This window comes from Oncorhynchus mykiss, chromosome 8 (genome assembly GCF_057628025.1).
Source record: "Oncorhynchus mykiss isolate SJ-2025 chromosome 8, ASM5762802v1, whole genome shotgun sequence".
In the NCBI taxonomy this organism is placed as follows: domain Eukaryota; kingdom Metazoa; phylum Chordata; class Actinopteri; order Salmoniformes; family Salmonidae; genus Oncorhynchus; species Oncorhynchus mykiss.
In genome coordinates, this window is record NC_143029.1 from 3,553,056 (window position 1) to 3,572,500 (window position 19,445).

At 44.1% G+C, this 19,445-nt stretch overlaps 1 protein-coding gene across 2 annotated transcripts in view; it reads right to left on the reverse strand.

The window, feature by feature from the left end:
• Positions 1 to 230: 230 nt before the first annotated feature.
• The window catches only part of ccm2 (CCM2 scaffold protein), a 36,529-nt gene continuing 17,314 nt past the window's right edge, over positions 231 to 19,445 (reverse strand). For both annotated transcript variants that reach the window (XM_036984568.2, XM_036984569.2), the window contains exons 2-10: positions 15,182 to 15,358; positions 14,933 to 15,016; positions 14,504 to 14,687; positions 12,677 to 12,813; positions 12,390 to 12,525; positions 11,955 to 12,012; positions 4,465 to 4,603; positions 2,135 to 2,273; positions 231 to 1,653 (exon numbers count right to left, since the gene is read on the reverse strand). In XM_036984568.2, coding sequence (XP_036840463.1) covers positions 1,355 to 1,653; positions 2,135 to 2,273; positions 4,465 to 4,603; positions 11,955 to 12,012; positions 12,390 to 12,525; positions 12,677 to 12,813; positions 14,504 to 14,687; positions 14,933 to 15,016; positions 15,182 to 15,358 — 1,353 coding nt within the window. In that variant the 3' untranslated portion in view covers positions 231 to 1,354. The remainder of the gene's footprint in view (positions 1,654 to 2,134; positions 2,274 to 4,464; positions 4,604 to 11,954; positions 12,013 to 12,389; positions 12,526 to 12,676; positions 12,814 to 14,503; positions 14,688 to 14,932; positions 15,017 to 15,181; positions 15,359 to 19,445) is intronic.

Below are 19,445 nucleotides of genomic sequence, written 5' to 3' on the forward strand. Positions count from 1 at the left end.
CTTTCCTTACACCCGTCGACGTCACACTTCCAAATCCGTTCTGCTCTACGACCCCCCGTCCCCGCCCCCCCCCCCCCTACAAGCCTCGTCTGAACACATACATGTCAGTTGTTTTGCCTCACAAGACGCGTTTGAAGGTCCCCTGGTACCAGTTGGAGAAAACAAAAAAAATGAATTGAAGTATATATGGAGATAGTTTAGCGCCAAATATAAGGGGTCAAATACATGTAATAAAATGTAAAAGATTTCCCGATCTTTCTTATATCTCGCAGATATCGAACACACACCTCAGAACAAACTTCCTTTAGATCTGTCGTTCCATGTAGTGAATCTGTTATTCAATGTGTTTGTATGGGCTAACAGCAGTAAGGTCAAATTCACTGTTTCATCAAATCAGTTCTATATATTTTCTTTATATTTCAAGGGATCTTAAAATTCAAAGAGCTAAATGTCCTTGGTATGACCTTCTTAAAACAATTCCATATGTTAGCAGAGTAGAACCCCACCTCGCCCCCAGTCTTAGACAGGGCTGAGACTGTAGAAGGTTAATGATTGACCTTAAAGAACAGAAATACAGGCTAACTACTACATACACGAACCGAAGTCATTATAAAATATTCACTATTCTGTGTCCAGGCACATCTTCTGGTCTGCGTGTCAAATGGTACCCTTACTTCCTGTACAGCGCACCCACAGACTCCGATTGGCCGTATTCCAGAGCAGCAAAAGCTGTATGAAGGGAAAACTGTGACTGACTTGACCCACATATAATACTCGAGTAGGTCGTTTTTAATGAGGTGATTTATAGATCAGTCGGTCTCGACTCGCCTTTTAAAGTCGGCTGCAATGTCAAACGCACCCATTGTGAAGCGAGACACCAGACAGAGCATTGTGGGTATTCATGATGGCTGCCCTCAGGAGGGCGACTCAGCTTCATCCTGGTCACTGATGGCAGATGCTGCCAATAACGATCAAAACTCCAGAGACTTAAAAGGCTGCCATTCAGTCAGTTAGTAAAAACCACTACGAATGGATCAATAAAGTTTTCTTTAAAAGGCCGAGCGGATTGGTCCACTGGCTCACACTGAAAGCTGATTGGCCACAATGCACAGCATGTCATCATCAGGGGGTTGGATCTGGGCTGGCTGGATCGTCCTCTCTCTTGGTTTAGGACGAATAGGGACTAGGGGGTATGAGTTAGGGCATAGGGAGAAGGGTTTAGGGTCTAGGGTGTGACCCCTCTTGGTACATACTGCAGCACAGTCTCGATGGTAGGGAGTAGGGTCTAGGGGGGTAGGGTGTCATCCCCTCTTGGTCCATACTGCAACCCAGACTCGAGGCAAGGGGTTAGAGGCTAGGGTGTGACCCCTTCTTGGTCCATACTGACACCCAGAGCCTCTATATCATTACTGATATCAGAGATCATACGGTCCCATTCGTCTCCTTCGGAGGGCACAAGCCCTTCGTCAGACCCACCCCCGTCCCCTCCCACCGCCCCGTTCCCATTGGTGGTTGAGTCGGAGGCGGAGCTGGCGGTGCGGCGGTAGCGTCCGAAGCTGTCAGTGATGATGCCACGACCGTCCTTAACACCGATGGTCTCCAGGAAGTTCTCAAAGTGTTGGCTGTCCTTCTCTGGGATGAACGGCCTCAGACCTGGATGGACGTGGGATCGTAAAGGGGGAAAAAGGACACAGACAGTCTGAATCACAGAACCAGGGGCTCTAAGGAGCCAAATAAATTTAGCAGCACAATTAAAATTATTTTAGGTATTAAAGCTAGAGTCCCTCAATTTCTCTAGACTCACAGGTGCTCCTAAATTAACAATCCAGGACACACAGCACATATGTAGGCACATAAAATGGTCCCACTGTAGAACCCCGAGAGTCTTAAGTGAACTGAAATAGTGCAGACTCATTTCACAGTCAAGCTGAAACAGCAAGGTCCTGTTCAATAAAGGCACAACGAAAGCAAAAACAGGGATTGGGAAACACGAAATAAGCATTCTCAATGGTCAAGCTCAGGTAAACATCTCCCGTTCGTTTCACAACTGTTTCCTGCTGCTCGCCTTGACCTCTAAACACATCCCAGGTTCGACCTTTTACCCTGTGACCCCCATACAGGAAGTGGTTCTCACCCAGTAGGAGGAACTTCCTGCTGTCCCCGTAGAGCTGGCGAAGGTTGATACAGAACTCATGGACGGACGCTCCGTTACGGTACTCATGAAGAAGAGTAGCAAACTGCTGGATCTCCTGAGACGACAACTTGGTACGCAACTTAGAGGAAAAGAGGGCGGAGGGAGAGAGAGGGCAGAGAGAGAGAGAGAGAGAGAGGGCAGAGAGAGAGAGAGAGAGGGCAGAGAGAGAGAGAGAGGGCAGAGAGAGAGAGAGAGAAGGGGGAGGGAGGGAGGGGAGAGAAAATGGGGAGAGAGAAAAGGGGGGAGAGGGGAGGGAGAGAGAGAGAGGGAGGGGGAGAGAGAGAGAGAGAGAAAAGGGGGAGGGAGGGAGGGGAGAGAAAATGGGGAGAGAGAAAAGGGGGGAGAGGGGAGGGAGAGAGAGAGAGGGAGGGGGAGAGAGAGAGAGAGAGAGAGAGAGAGAGAGAGAGAGAGAGAGAGAGAGAGAGAGAGAGAAAAGGGGGAGGGAGGGAGAGGAGAGAAAATGGGGAGAGAGAAAAGGGGGGAGAGGGGAGGGAGAGAGAGAGAGGGAGGGAGGGAGGGAGAGAGAGAGGGAGAGAGAGAGGGAGAGAGAGAGGGAGAGAGGGAGAGAGGGAGAGAGAGAGAGAGAGAGAGAGAGAGAGAGAGAAAAGGGGGAGAGAGAAAAGGGGGAGGGAGGGAGGGGAGAGAAAATGGGGAGAGAGGGGAGGGAAAAAGGTTAAAGAAAAATAAAATGAGATGAGCCTAAAAGAGGGTTAGGTTAGCTGCAACTAAACAGCTGTACATACTGTATAGATCACCAAAGCCTCATACATCAAATCAAACATTATTTGTCACATGCGCCGAATACAACAGGTGTAAACCTAACCGTGAAATGTTTACTTACAAGCCCTTAACCAAGAACTGCGTAGTTCAATAAATAGAGTTGAGATATTTACTAAATAAACTAAAGTAAAAACAATTAAATAACAATGACTACAGTGGCAAGAAAAAGTATGAACCCTTCGGAATCACCTGGATGTCTGCATAAATTAGTCAAACAATTTGATCTGATCTTCATCTATGTCACAGCGATAGACAGACAGTCTGCTTAAACTAATAACACAAACAATTATACGTTTTAAATGTCTTGATAAACTTGGGAAATCTGTCGATGATAGCAAGCTGTCCAGGCCCTGAGGCAGGAAACAGTGATGCTCCCTCCACCATACTAAGCATGCACCCCCGAGGGGCCCAGTGTTGAGGGTCAGTGTGGCAGATGTGTTGTTGCCTACTTTTACCACCTGGAGGCGGCCTGTAAGAAAGCCCAGGATACAGTTGCAGAGGGAGGTGTTTAGTCCCAGGGTCCTTAGCTTAATGATGAGCTTTGTGGGCACTACGATGTTCTCACATAGTAGTTCATTTTGTCCAGGTGGGAAAGGGCAGTGTTGAGTGCGATTGAGATTGCGTCATCCGATCTGTTGGGGTGATATGCAAAATGAAGTGGGTCTAGGGTTTCCGGGAGATAAATGGTATTGATGTGAGACATGACCAGTCTTTCAAAGCACTTCATGGCTCTCGACGTGAGTCATTTAGGCAGGTTACCAACGCTTCCTTGGGCACAGGGACTATGGTGGTCTGCTTGAAACATGTAGGTATTACAGACTTGGTCAGGGAGAGGTTGAAAATGTCAGTGTAGACACTTTCCAGGTGGCCCGATGATAATTTATTGTTTGCTTATGGCCTTGTACAGCTCTTTGAGTGCAGTCTTAGTGCCAGCATCTGTTTGTGGTGGTAAATAGACGGCTACAAAAAATATAGATGAGAACTCTCTTGGTAGATAGTGTGGTAGTCCACAGCTTATCATGAGGTGCAATACCTCAAGACTTCTTTAACATTAGACAATGTGCACCAGCTGTTATTGACGAATAGAAACACTGGTTGACTGATAGAACGGATGGTAGAGGCGGGGTTACCCACTCGTCGACGAGGCACCCTGATCTCTGCCCCATGTACTTCTGTCTTTTCTTCACGCGAATGACGGGGATTTGGGCCTGTTCTCCGGATAGCAGTGTATCCTTCTCGGCGGACTCATTAAAGTTAAAAAAATCTTCATCCAGTTCGAGGTGAGTAATCACTGTTCTGATATCCAGAATCTCTTTTCGGTCATAAGAGACGGTAGCATCAACATTTATGTACAAAATAAGTTACAAACAATGTGAACCCCCCCCCCCCCCCCCCCCCCACACAAAATAGCAGTTGGTTAAACGGCAGACATCCCCTCAGGCACCGTTATACATCTATACACGCACAGACACACAACACATCCACCCTACCGTGGTCATGTAGTCTTGTAGCAGCTCTGTGGCGGTGGTGCTCAGCTCTCCTTCGCTGGCTGTCTTGGTCTGAGGGGAGGCTGGGGTGGAGGTGGGGGACGGAGAGTCGCCCCCTGCCTCTAGAGAACCCTGGAAAGAACTATAGAACAAACAGAACCACATCATTACAACCCTACAGAACCACATCACTAAAACCCTACAGAACCACATCACTAAAACCCTACAGAACCACATCATTAAAACCCTACAGAACCACATCACTAAAACCCTACAGAACCACATCATTAAAACCCTACAGAACCACATCATTAAAACCCTACAGAACCACATCACTAAAACCCTACAGAACCACATCACTAAAACCCTACAGAACCACATCACTAAAACCCTACAGAACCACATCATTAAAACCCTACAGAACCACATCACTAAAACCCTACAGAACCACATCATTAAAACCCTACAGAACCACATCACTAAAACCCTACAGAACCACATCACTAAAACCCTACAGAACCACATCACTAAAACCCTACAGAACCACATCACTAAAACCCCTACAGAACCACATCATTAAAACCCTACAGAACCACATCACTAAAACCCTACAGAACCACATCATTAAAACCCTACAGAACCACATCACTAAACCCTACAGAACCACATCACTAAAACCCTACAGAACCACATCATTAAAAACCCTACAGAACCACATCACTAAACCCTACAGAACCACATCACTAAACCCTACAGAACCACATCACTAAAACCCTACAGAACCACATCACTAAACCCTACAGAACCACATCACTAAAACCCTACAGAACCACATCATTAAAACCCTACAGAACCACATCACTAAAACCCTACAGAACCACATCACTAAAACCCTACAGAACCACATCACTAAAACCCTACAGAACCACATCACTAAAACCCTACAGAACCACATCACTAAACCCTACAGAACCACATCATTAAAACCCTACAGAACCACATCACTAAAACCCCTACAGAACCACATCACTAAAACCCCTACAGAACCACATCACTAAAACCCCTACAGAACCACATCATTAAAACCCTACAGAACCACATCACTAAAACCCCTACAGAACCACATCACTAAACCCTACAGAACCACATCATTAAAACCCTACAGAACCACATCACTAAAACCCTACAGAACCACATCACTAAAACCCTACAGAACCACATCACTAAAACCCCTACAGAACCACATCACTAAAACCCTACAGAACCACATCACTAAACCCTACAGAACCACATCATTAAAACCCTACAGAACCACATCACTAAAACCCTACAGAACCACATCATTAAAACCCTACAGAACCACATCACTAAAACCCCTACAGAACCAATCATTAAAACCCTACAGAACCACACCATTAAAACCCTACAGAACCACACCATTAAAACCCTACAGAACCACATCACTAAAACCTTACAGAACCACATCACTAAAACCCTACAGAACCACATCATTAAAACCCTACAGAACCACATCACTAAACCCTACAGAACCACATCACTAAAACCCTACAGAACCACATCACTAAACCCCTACAGAACCACATCATTAAAACCCCTACAGAACCACATCACTAAAACCCTACAGAACCACATCACTAAACCCCTACAGAACCACATCACTAAACCCCTACAGAACCACATCACTAAAACCCTACAGAACCACATCACTAAAACCCTACAGAACCACATCATTAAAACCCTACAGAACCACATCACTAAAACCCTACAGAACCACATCATTAAAACCCTACAGAACCACATCATTAAAACCTTACAGAACCACATCACTAAAACCCTACAGAACCACATCACTAAAACCCTACAGAACCACATCAGTAAAACCCTACAGAACCACATCATTAAAACCCTACAGAACCACATCATTAAAACCCTACAGAACCACATCATTAAAACCCTACAGAACCACATCATTAAAACCCTACAGAACCACATCATTAAAACCCTACAGAACCACATCATTAAAACCATACAGAACCACATCACTAAAACCCTACAGAACCACATCATTAAAACCCTACAGAACCACATCATTAAAACCCCTACAGAACCACATCATTAAAACCCCTACAGAACCACATCACTAAACCCTACAGAACCACATCATTAAAACCCCTACAGAACCACATCACTAAACCCTACAGAACCACATCATTAAAACCCTACAGAACCACATCATTAAAACCCTACAGAACCACATCACTAAACCCTACAGAACCACATCATTAAAACCCTACAGAACCACATCACTAAACCCTACAGAACCACATCATTAAAACCCTACAGAACCACATCATTAAAACCCTACAGAACCACATCACTAAAACCCTACAGAACCACATCACTAAAACCCCTACAGAACCACATCATTAAAACCCTACAGAACCACATCACTAAAACCCTACAGAACCACATCACTAAAACCCTACAGAACCACATCACTAAAACCCTACAGAACCACATCACTAAAACCCTACAGAACCACATCATTAAAACCCTACAGAACCACATCACTAAAACCCTACAGAACCACATCACTAAAACCCCTACAGAACCACATCACTAAACCCTACAGAACCACATCACTAAAACCCTACAGAACCACATCACTAAAACCCTACAGAACCACATCATTAAAACCCTACAGAACCACATCACTAAAACCCTACAGAACCACATCACTAAAACCCCTACAGAACCACATCACTAAAACCCCTACAGAACCACATCACTAAAACCCCTACAGAACCACATCACTAAAACCCTACAGAACCACATCACTAAAACCCTACAGAACCACATCACTAAAACCCTACAGAACCACATCATTAAAACCCCTACAGAACCACATCATTAAAACCCCTACAGAACCACATCACTAAAACCCTACAGAACCACATCATTAAAACCCTACAGAACCACATCACTAAAACCCTACAGAACCACATCACTAAAACCCTACAGAACCACATCATTAAAACCCTACAGAACCACATCATTAAAACCCTACAGAACCACATCACTAAAACCCTACAGAACCACATCACTAAAACCCTACAGAACCACATCACTAAACCCTACAGAACCACATCACTAAAACCCTACAGAACCACATCACTAAACCCTACAGAACCACATCACTAAAACCCTACAGAACCACATCACTAAAACCCTACAGAACCACATCACTAAAACCCTACAGAACCACATCACTAAAACCCTACAGAACCACATCACTAAAACCCTACAGAACCACATCACTAAAACCCTACAGAACCACATCACTAAACCCTACAGAACCACATCACTAAAACCCTACAGAACCACATCACTAAAACCCTACAGAACCACATCACTAAAACCCTACAGAACCACATCATTAAAACCCTACAGAACCACATCATTAAAACCCTACAGAACCACATCATTAAAACCCTACAGAACCACATCACTAAAACCCTACAGAACCACATCATTAAAACCCTACAGAACCACATCACTAAACCCCTACAGAACCACATCACTAAAACCCTACAGAACCACATCACTAAACCCCTACAGAACCACATCACTAAAACCCTACAGAACCACATCACTAAAACCCTACAGAACCACATCATGAAAACACCACATCACTAAAACCCTACAGAACCACATCACTAAAACCCTACAGAACCACATCACTAAAACCCTACAGAACCACATCACTAAAACCCCTACAGAACCACATCACTAAACCCCTACAGAACCACATCATTAAAACCCTACAGAACCACATCACTAAAACCCTACAGAACCACATCACTAAAACCCTACAGAACCACATCACTAAACCCTACAGAACCACATCATTAAAACCCTACAGAACCACATCATTAAAACCCTACAGAACCACACTATTAAAACCCTACAGAACCACATCACTAAAACCCTACAGAACCACACTATTAAAACCCTACAGAACCACATCACTAAAACCCTACAGAACCACATCATTAAAACCCTACAGAACCACATCACTAAAACCCCTACAGAACCACATCACTAAAACCCCTACAGAACCACATCATTAAAACCCTACAGAACCACATCACTAAACCCTACAGAACCACATCACTAAAACCCTACAGAACCACATCATTAAAACACCACATCACTAAAACCCTACAGAACCACATCACTAAAACCCTACAGAACCACATCACTAAAACCCCTACAGAACCACATCACTAAAACCCCTACAGAACCACATCACTAAAACCCTACAGAACCACATCATTAAAACCCTACAGAACCACATCACTAAAACCCTACAGAACCACATCATTAAAACCCTACAGAACCACATCATTAAAACCCTACAGAACCACATCATTAAAACCCTACAGAACCACATCACTAAAACCCTACAGAACCACATCATTAAAACCCTACAGAACCACATCATTAAAACCCTACAGAACCACATCATTAAAACCCTACAGAACCACATCATTAAAACCCTACAGAACCACATCACTAAAACCCTACAGAACCACATCACTAAACCCCCTACAGAACCACATCACTAAATCCCCTACAGAACCACATCATTAAAACCCTACAGAACCACATCACTAAACCCCTACAGAACCACATCATTAAAACCCCTACAGAACCACATCATTAAAACCCCTACAGAACCACATCACTAAAACCCTACAGAACCATAGCAAGCTGTCATGGTGAAAACATATAGACACAATGGTTGCTAAAATAGGAAGAGTTCTGTCCATGATAGGGTGTTGCCGTCTTGACATCTCATTTGACCAGACTGGTCCTACAGGCCCTAGTTTTGTGGTCATGTGTAGTCTCACCTGAACTACTTTCCACCTGTGTGGTCATGTGCGGCAAAGAAGGAAATAGGTGAATTGCAGTTGGTCCAGATCAAAGCAGCATGTATCGCACTTAGATGTACACACAGGGAAGATGTCATTCTCTTCTGGATCAAAGTTGAGCCGAGAGATGTGTCTGTTCAAGCAGTTGGCAACACAGTACAGACACTCGTACAACACAAGACATGCAACCAGAGGTCTCTTCACAGTACAGACACTTGTCAGTACAACACAAGACATGACACCAGAGGTCTCTTCACAGTACAGACACTCATCTGTACAACACAAGACATGACACCAGAGGCCTCTTCACAGTCCCCAAGTCCAGAACAGAGGCTGGGAAATGCACAGTATTAAATAGAGCCATGACTACATGGAAGTCTCTGGTAACCCAGGTAACTCAAGTCTCAAGTCTCTGGTAACCCAGGTAACTCAAGTCTCTGGTAACCCAGGAAACTCAAGTCTCTGGTAACCCAGGAAACTCAAGTCTCTGGTAACCCAGGAAACTCAAGTCTCTGGTAACCCAGGAAACTCAAGTCTCTGGTAACCCAGGAAACTCAAGTCTCTGGTAACCCAGGAAACTCAAGTCTCTGGTAACCCAAGTAACTCAAGTCTCTGGTAACCCAGGTAACTCAAGTCTCTGGTAACCCAGGTAACTCAAGTCTCTGGTAACCCAGGTAACTCAAGTCTCTGGTAACCCAGGTAACTCAAGTCTCTGGTAACCCAGGAAACTCAAGTCTCTGGTAACCCAAGTAACTCAAGTCTCTGGTAACCCAGGTAACTCAAGTCTCTGGTAACCCAGGTAACTCAAGTCTCTGGTAACCCAGGTAACTCAAGTCTCTGGTAACCCAGGTAACTCAAGTCTCTGGTAACCCAGGTAACTCAAGTCTCTGGTAACCCAGGTAACTCAAGTCTCTGGTAACCCAGGTAACTCAAGTCTCTGGTAACCCAGGTAACTCAAGTCTCTGGTAACCCAGGTAACTCAAGTCTCTGGTAACCCAGGTAACTCAAGTCTCTGGTAACCCAGGTAACTCAAGTCTCTGGTAACCCAGGTAACTCAAGTCTCTGGTAACCCAGGTAACTCAAGTCTCTGGTAACCCAGGTAACTCAAGTCTCTGGTAACCCAGGTAACTCAAGTCTCTGGTAACCCAGGTAACTCAAGCCTCAAGTCTCTGGTAACCCAGGTAACTCAAGCCTCAAGTCTCTGGTAACCCAGGTCACTCAAGCCTCAAGTCTCTGGTAACCCAGGTCACTCAAGCCTCAAGTCTCTGGTAACCCAGGTCACTCAAGCCTCAAGTCTCTGGTGACCCAGGTGCCTCAAGTCTCTGGTAACCCAGGTAACTCAAGCTAGCAATAAAACCAGATAAGACCACCTTACTGTACAAAAAGGACTGAAGAGACACAGCCATTTTGTATATCTTGTATTGTAATTTCCACTGTATTATGTATTAGTCACTTTAAACAATGCTACCTAATATAATGTTTACATACCCTACATTATTCATCTCATATGTATATGTATATACTGTACTCTATATCATCTACTGCATCTTTATGTAATATATGTATCACTAGCCACTTTAACTATGCCACTTTGTTTACATACTCATCTCATATGTATATACTGTACTCTATACCATCTACTGTATCTTGCCTATGCTGCTCTGTACCATCACTCATTCATATATCTTTATGTACATATTCTTTATCCCCTTACACTGTGTACAAGACAGTAGTTTTGGAATTGTTAGGTTAGATTACTTGTTGGTTATTGCTGCATTGTCGGAACTAGAAGCACAAGCATTTCGCTACACTCGCATTAACATCTGCTAACCATGTGTATGTGACCATTAACATCTGCTAACCATGTGTATGTGACCATTAACATCTGCTAACCATGTGTATGTGACAAATAAAATTTGATTTGATTTTGATTTATTAGATCTATATATTGTGTGTATGTACTGATACGTAGGCTACAGTATGTGTGACATTTTACATGTATGTATTTCAGTCCTCGACTAATAATGTTCTGTACTGTGTATCATCTTATGGTTCATGTGGACCCCAGGAAGAGTAGCTGATGCTTTTGCAGCGGCTAATGGGGATCCTAATAAAATACCAATACCAACCACCGCCTGAGAACCGCCGGCTGAGAACCGCCGGCTGAGAACCGCCGGCTGAGAACCGCCGCCTGAGAACCGCCGCCTGAGAACCGCCGCCTGAGAACCGCCGGCTGAGAACCGCCGCCTGAGAACCGCCGCCTGAGAACCACCGCCTGAGAACCACCGCCTGAGAACCACCGCCTGAGAACCACCGCCTGAAACCGCCGCCTGAGAACCGCCGCCTGAGAACCGCCGGCTGAGAACCGCCGCCTGAGAACCGCCGCCTGAGAACCGCCGCCTGAGAACCGCCGCCTGAGAACCGCCGCCTGAGAACCACCGCCTGAGAACCACCACCTGAGAACCGCCGGCTGAGAACCACCGCCTGAGAACCTTGGAACTAACTGCATAACACCCAGGCATAATTCTAGCTACTTACAAGGTGCTGGCCTCTGCTTCGAATGATTCCTTAAGGTCCACCTTGCTTGAAGAGTCGTCTTCACAATTAGAAAACATAAATGGATTCATATTAATGATCAAAACAACAACAAAATAAAACTGTTTTTTTATTGCTGTTCTTAGTAACATTGAAAACATTTTGAGCTGGGCAGAGCCTCATCCCTATAGAGAGCACGAGGTTGGTGGCTACTTAATTGGGTAGGACGAGCTCGAGGTAATGGCCGGAGCGGAAATCAGTGGAATGGTATCAAATACATCCAACACATGGTTTCCATGTATTTGATGCCATTCCATTCGCTCCCCGTTCCAGCCATTATTATGAGTCGTCCAACCTCTCAGCAGCCTCCACTGGTAAGAGAGAGGTGTCAGTGTCTGTGTGGGATTGATTGATGTGTTAATTGATTGAGGTCTTCACCACTGTAGAGAGAGAGGTGTCTGGTGGGGGTGGTGGCTCCGTCAAAGATGGCTCTGTCCAGGAAGTCTATAGTGGACTCAGTATAAACTATCTGAAACACCTGGCTGAGTAGCAGACACAGCTCCTCTGCTGCTGTCTGCAGACGACAGGAAACAGAGGTAAAGATCAACAAAGGGGAAATGGTTTGGGAACATAGCCAACAGTCTGAGAAAAGGTAGTTGTGTGTTTTGTCGATAGCCAGCAGGAGGAGGAGGCAATGTGTGTGTGTGTGTGTGTGTGTTAGATACCTTGTTGTCTACAGCCAGTACTAGCAGACAGCAGACCTCTACCAGTACAGCCCCGCTCTCAGACAGAGAGCTGAGGGTCTGGGACTTAGACAGGTCAGGACAGGTACTGGGGCACGGGGACACACCTGCCTCCTGGGCTGGAGAAGCAGAGAGAGAAAGCACACCATCATTACAATCATAATAATCAGCCTTCCTTTTGAAGACGGGTCCGTACGCATCTATATAGATGGGCTCCTCTGATACAGGAACGATACGCATCTAGATAGATGGGCTCCTCTGATACAGGAACGATACGTATCTAGATAGATGGGCTCCTCTGATACAGGAACAATACATATCTAGATAGATGGGCTCCTCTGATACAGGAACAATACATATCTAGATAGATGGGCTCCTCTGATACAGGAACAATACATATCTAGATAGATGGGCTCCTCTGATACAGGAACAATACATATCTAGATACATGGGCTCTAATACAGGAACAATACATATCTAGATAGATGGGCTCCTCTGATACAGGAACAATACATATCTAGATAGATGGGCTCTGATACAGGAACGATACGCATCTAGATAGATGGGCTCCTCTGATACAGGAACAATACATATCTAGATAGATGGGCTCCTCTGATACAGGAACAATACATATCTAGATACATGGGCTCTAATACAGGAACAATACATATCTAGATAGATGGGCTCTGATACAGGAACAATACATATCTATATAGATGGGCTCCTCTGATACAGGAACAATACATATCTAGATAGATGGGCTCTGATACAGGAACAATACATATCTAGATAGATGGGCTCCTCTGATACAGGAACAATACGTATCTAGATAGATGGGCTCCTCTGATACAGGAACAATACATATCTAGATAGATGGGCTCTGATACAGGAACAATACATATCTAGATAGATGGGCTCCTCTGATACAGGAACGATACGCATCTAGATAGATGGGCTCTGATACAGGAACAATACATATCTAGATACATGGGCTCTGATACAGGAACAATACATATCTAGATACATGGGCTCTGATACAGGAACAATACATATCTATATAGATGGGCTCCTCTGATACAGGAACAATACGTATCTAGATAGATGGGCTCCTCTGATACAGGAACAATACATATCTAGATAGATGGGCTCTGATACAGGAACAATACATATCTAGATACATGGGCTCTGATACAGGAACAATACATATCTAGATAGATGGGCTCCTCTGATACAGGAACAATACATATCTAGATAGATGGGCTCTGATACAGGAACAATACATATCTAGATACATGGGCTCTGATACAGGAACAATACGTATCTAGATACTTGGGCTCTGATACAGGAACAATACATATCTAGATAGATGGGCTCCTCTGATACAGGAACAATACATATCTATATAGATGGGCTCCTCTGATACAGGAACAATACATATCTAGATAGATGGGCTCCTCTGATACAGGAACGATACGTATCTAGATACATGGGCTCTAATACAGGAACGATACGTATCTAGATAGATGGGCTCCTCTGATACAGGAACAATACATATCTAGATACATGGGCTAGATACATACCTAAAGTGGTTAGGTACCTGTCTTGAGCACCACCAGGTGCAGAGAGATAAGGTAGGTAAAGTGGTTAGGTACCTGTCTTGAGCACCACCAGGTGCAGAGAGATAAGGTAGGTAAAGTGGTTAGGTACCTGTCTTGAGCACCACCAGGTGTAGCAGGATAACGTAAAGGGGTTAGGTACCTGTCTTGAGCACCACCAGGTGTAGCGGGATAAGGTAAAGGGGTTAGGTACCTGTCTTGAGCACCACCAGGTGCAGTGAGTCGTCTCGTATGTATGCCACGGCAGCGATGTCGTGGATGGGAACACGCAGTATGATGTCCTCTCCATCCCGCCACACCAGCTTCACATTATAGGCGGACAGACTGACCACTGCATCCTGCTCCGAAGTAAGCTGACCCGCCAACTGGTGGGACTTCTAGGTAACCAGGAAATGACGTCACAGTTTCACTCATGTTGTTCCCATCGCAAAACACAAAATATCCCCTGACTCTACCATTTATAATAATTTAAGTTTAAAATGTAGTATTTTCTTTGTAACGTCATAGCAAAGTGAAATATCAGAGGCTTTACGCAAAACGATTAATAAATCTTGACTTTTAAATTCTTTAGTTTAAATTCTATAGTGAACTATATAAAGGATCCATATGAGATGCAACTTACCCTGGCATTGTCAATGAGCTGTAGCACCTCTGTTCGACTGGAGGGGTTCAGGTATCCTGGTACTGACGTCAGCTGGCCCAAGTACTACAGAACACACAGGTCACAGTGGAACAGAGGATATAGACACTTCATTATTAGGGTTTTTCAGAAGCTGTGGGGAAACCTGGGATGCAAAGCTATCACCAACACTATTAGCTCTTAGTCAGGTCCTCCTCTGTGCCCTGAGAGCCTTGACCTCTGACCTCTCACCTTGACTTCCTTCTCTACGTAGTCATTGAGCAGGATGTCAGGGTCGATGCGGTGGTCGGGGAGGGAGAGGGAGAAGGTGTGGAGGGCACGGCGTTCTGTAGTCTTCTCCTGAGCCTTTTTATCTCTACCCTTTTCTCCCTTCAGAAACACACGCTTGAAGGGAGACACGATACCCGGCTGCAGGGGGAGGTAGAGGGAGGGGGAGGTAGAGGGAGGGAGGGAGAGGTAGAGGGAGGTAGACGGAGGGAGGGAGAGAGTGAGAGGGGATGGAAAGAGAGGAGGTAGGGAGGGTAGAGAAATAGTGACAGGGGAAGAGAGGGGAGGGGTATCGTATTAATTCACAGTAACAACAAAGTATCAATAATATAAAGTCACCTAGGCCAGAGTATCTTTATGTTTATCTATAGGCTAAGCCAACACATCCATATCGGGCTAAACCAACACATCCATATCAGGCTAAACCAACACATCCATATCAGGCTAAGCCAACACATCCATATCAGGCTAAGCCAACACATCCATATCAGGCTAAGCCAACACATCCATATCAGGCTAAGCCAACACATCCGTATCAGGCTAAGCCAACACATCCATATCAGGCTAAGCCAACACATCCGTATCAGGCTAAGCCAACACATCCATATCAGGCTAAGCCAACACATCCATATCAGGCTAAGCCAACACATCCGTATCAGGCTAAGCCAACACATCCATATCAGGCTAAGCCAACACATCCATATCAGGCTAAGCCAACACATCCGTATCGGGCTAAGCCAACACATCCATATCAGGCTAAGCCAACACATCCATATCAGGCTAAGCCAACACATCCGTATCAGGCTAAGCCAACACATCCATATCAGGCTAAGCCAACACATCCATATCAGGCTAAGCCAACACATCCATATCAGGCTAAGCCAACACATCCATATCAGGCTAAGCCAACACATCCATATCAGGCTAAGCCAACACATCCGTATCAGGCTAAGCCAACACATCCATATCAGGCTAAGCCAACACATCCATATCAGGCTAAGCCAACACATCCATATCAGGCTAAGCCAACACATCCGTATCAGGCTAAGCCAACACATCCATATCGGGCTAAGCGAACACATCCGTATTGTGTTTACTCTGGCCTTGTCCGTTCTGCTGCCCCTGTGTGTTTCCTCTGTTGGAAGCAGCGCGAGCTACTAGTTGTTAAAGCATTGGGCCAGTAACTGAAATGTTGCTGGTTTGAATACCCGAGCCGACAAAGTGAAAAATATGTCAATGTACCCTTGAGCACTTAACCCTAATGTGCTCCAGGGGCGCTGTACTACCATGGCTGACCATTGTGTGAGAAAAAATATGTATTTACCTGATTTGTTTGGTCTTGGCCATAGTGGAGTTTGGAGTGTGACTGTGAGGTTGTGGACAGGTGTCTTTTATACTGATAACAAGTTCAAACAGGTGCCGTTAATACAGGTAACGAGTGGAGGACAGAGGAGCCTCTTAAAGAAGAAGTTACAGGTCTGTGAGAGCCAGAAATCTTGCTTGTTTGTAGGTGAACAAATACTTATTTTCCAACCATAATTTGCAAATAAATTCATTAAAAATCCTACAATGTGATTTTCTGGATTTTTTTTCTCATTTTGTCTGTCATAGTTGAAGTGTACCTATGATGAAAATTACAGGCCTCTCTCATCTTTTTAAGTGGGAGAACTTGCACAATTGGTGGCTGACTAAATACTTTTTTGCCCCACTGTATTTCTGTTCTACCAAAGCTGTGTTTTTGTAAAAGGATGGTCTTCATCCACTCTAGTAGACTGGACACTAACTATTTAACTTAAAAAATATATATTTTTGAAATATTTAACTTTTACACGTTAACAAATGCAATACACCAAATGAAATATAAACATCTTGTTAATCTACCCATAGTGTCCGTTTTCAAAAAGGCTTTACAGCGAAAGAACAACATGTGATTATGTTAGGTCATAGCCAAGTTACAAAAACACACACAGCCATTTTTCCAGCCAAAGATAGGAGTCACAAAAAGCAGAATTATAGATAAACTTAATCATTAACCTTTGATTATCTTCATCAGATGACACTCATAGGACATTATGTTACACAATACATGTATGTTTTGTTCGATAAAGTGCATATTTATGTCCAAAAATCTCAGTTTACATTGGTGCGTTACGTTCAGTCATGTTTTGTTTCCAAAACATCCGGTGATTTTGCAGAGAGTCTGATTTTGCAGAGAGTCACATCAATTTCCAGAAATACTCATAATAAACATTGATAAAAGATACAAGTGTTATTCACAGAAGACTTCTCCTTAATGCAACCGCTGTGTCAGATTTCAAAAAGACTTTACGGAAAAAGCACACCATGCAATAATCTGAGTATGGCGCTCTGACGACAAATCAAGCCAGACAGATATCCTCCATGTTGGAGTCAACAGAAGTCAGAAATAACATTATAAATATTCACTTACCTTTGATGAGCTTCATCAGAATGCACTCCCAGGAATCCCAGTTAAACAATAAATGTTTGATTTGTTCGATAAAGTTCATCATTTATGTCCAAATTCCTACTTGATGTTAGCGCATTCAGCCCAGTAATCCATCTTCATGAGGCGCGAGCACTAGGTCCAGACAAAGTCCAAAAGTTCCGTTACAGTCCGTAGAAACATGTCAAATGAAGTATAGAATCAATCCTTAGGATGTTTTTAACATAAATCTTCAATAATGTTCCAACCGGAGAATTCCCTTGTCTGTAGAAAAGCAATGGAACGGGAGCTAACTCTCTCGTGACCGCGCATCACGGGCTCGTGGCACTCTGCCAGACCACTGACTCAAAGAGCCCTTATGAGCCCCTCCTTTACAGGAGAAGCCTCAAACAAGTTTCTAAAGACGGTTGACATCTAGTGGAAGCCTTAGGAAGTGCAATTTGACCCCATAGACACTGTGTTTTCGATAGGCCAAGCTTTGAAAAACTACAAACCTCAGATTTCCCACTTCCTGGTTAGATTCTTCTCAGGTTTTCGCCTGCCATATGAATTCTGTTATACTCAGACATCAATCAAACTGTTTTAGAAACTGCAGAGTGTTTTCTATCCAAATCTACTAATTATATGCATATATTAGCAACTGGGACTGAGTAGCAGGCACTTTACTCTGGGCACGCCTTTCATCCAAACGAGAAAATGCTGCCCCCTATCCCAAACAGGTTAACAACACTTTCTGATAAAAACTAGTTCATTGCATTCGCCATGGAGCCCAGTTTCATAATAGGACCATATGTCCCAGCTGCCTGCCGTAGTTTTGAGGTAATCACGAAAAAAAAACAGGCCTTATTTTAGAGCATTTTTCACCCTGCCAGCTCCTATTAGTTCTATTGAGCACCGAGGCACCAATTTGTCTTCCAAGCGTTCTAATCCCAGCCTATTGTTCTATGTCACAATGCCTGCTTTGCTATTGATGACAATGAGACCTGCCCACGTTGTTGGTAGTTCAAATTTAAACAACAAAAAACTGACTCATGGAACTCTCGAGGTCGTCCCATTGTTTCCTATAGGGGAAACATGTCTGTCTATTTCGCCAAATGTCTTGTAACGTGCATATTTAGATTTTTTAAAAGTCGGACACCATTTTTTTAAAAATCAGGAGAATCTCCTCTTTCTAATGATTTAACTCTGGGCAACGAGCTCGGTTGTCATCAAACGCTAGCCCCCAAATACTTTTTGCCCTTGGAACACTGCGCTCCCCCCATTGTTTTCCTATGGAGAGGCATGCCGGTCTATTTTGTCAAATACTTCACACCAGAGCCCTACGGCACCCTATTCCCTATATAGTGCACTACTTTAGACCAGAGCCCTATGGAACCCTAATCCCTATATATATAGTGCACTACTTTAGACCAGAGCCCTATGGTACCCTAATCCCTATATATATTGTGCACTACTTTAGAGCAGAGCCCTATGGAACCCTAATCCCTATTTATATTGTGCACTACTTTAGAGCAGAGCCCTATGGAACCCTAATCCCTATTTATATTGTGCACTACTTTAGAGCAGAGCCCTATGGAACCCTAATCCCTATTTATATTGTGCACTACTTTAGAGCAGAGCCCTATGGAACCCTAATCCCTATATATATAGTGCACTACTTTAGAGCAGAGCCCTATGGAACCCTAATCCCTATTTATATTGTGCACTACTTTAGAGCAGAGCCCTATGGAACCCTAATCCCATTTATATTGTGCACTACTTTAG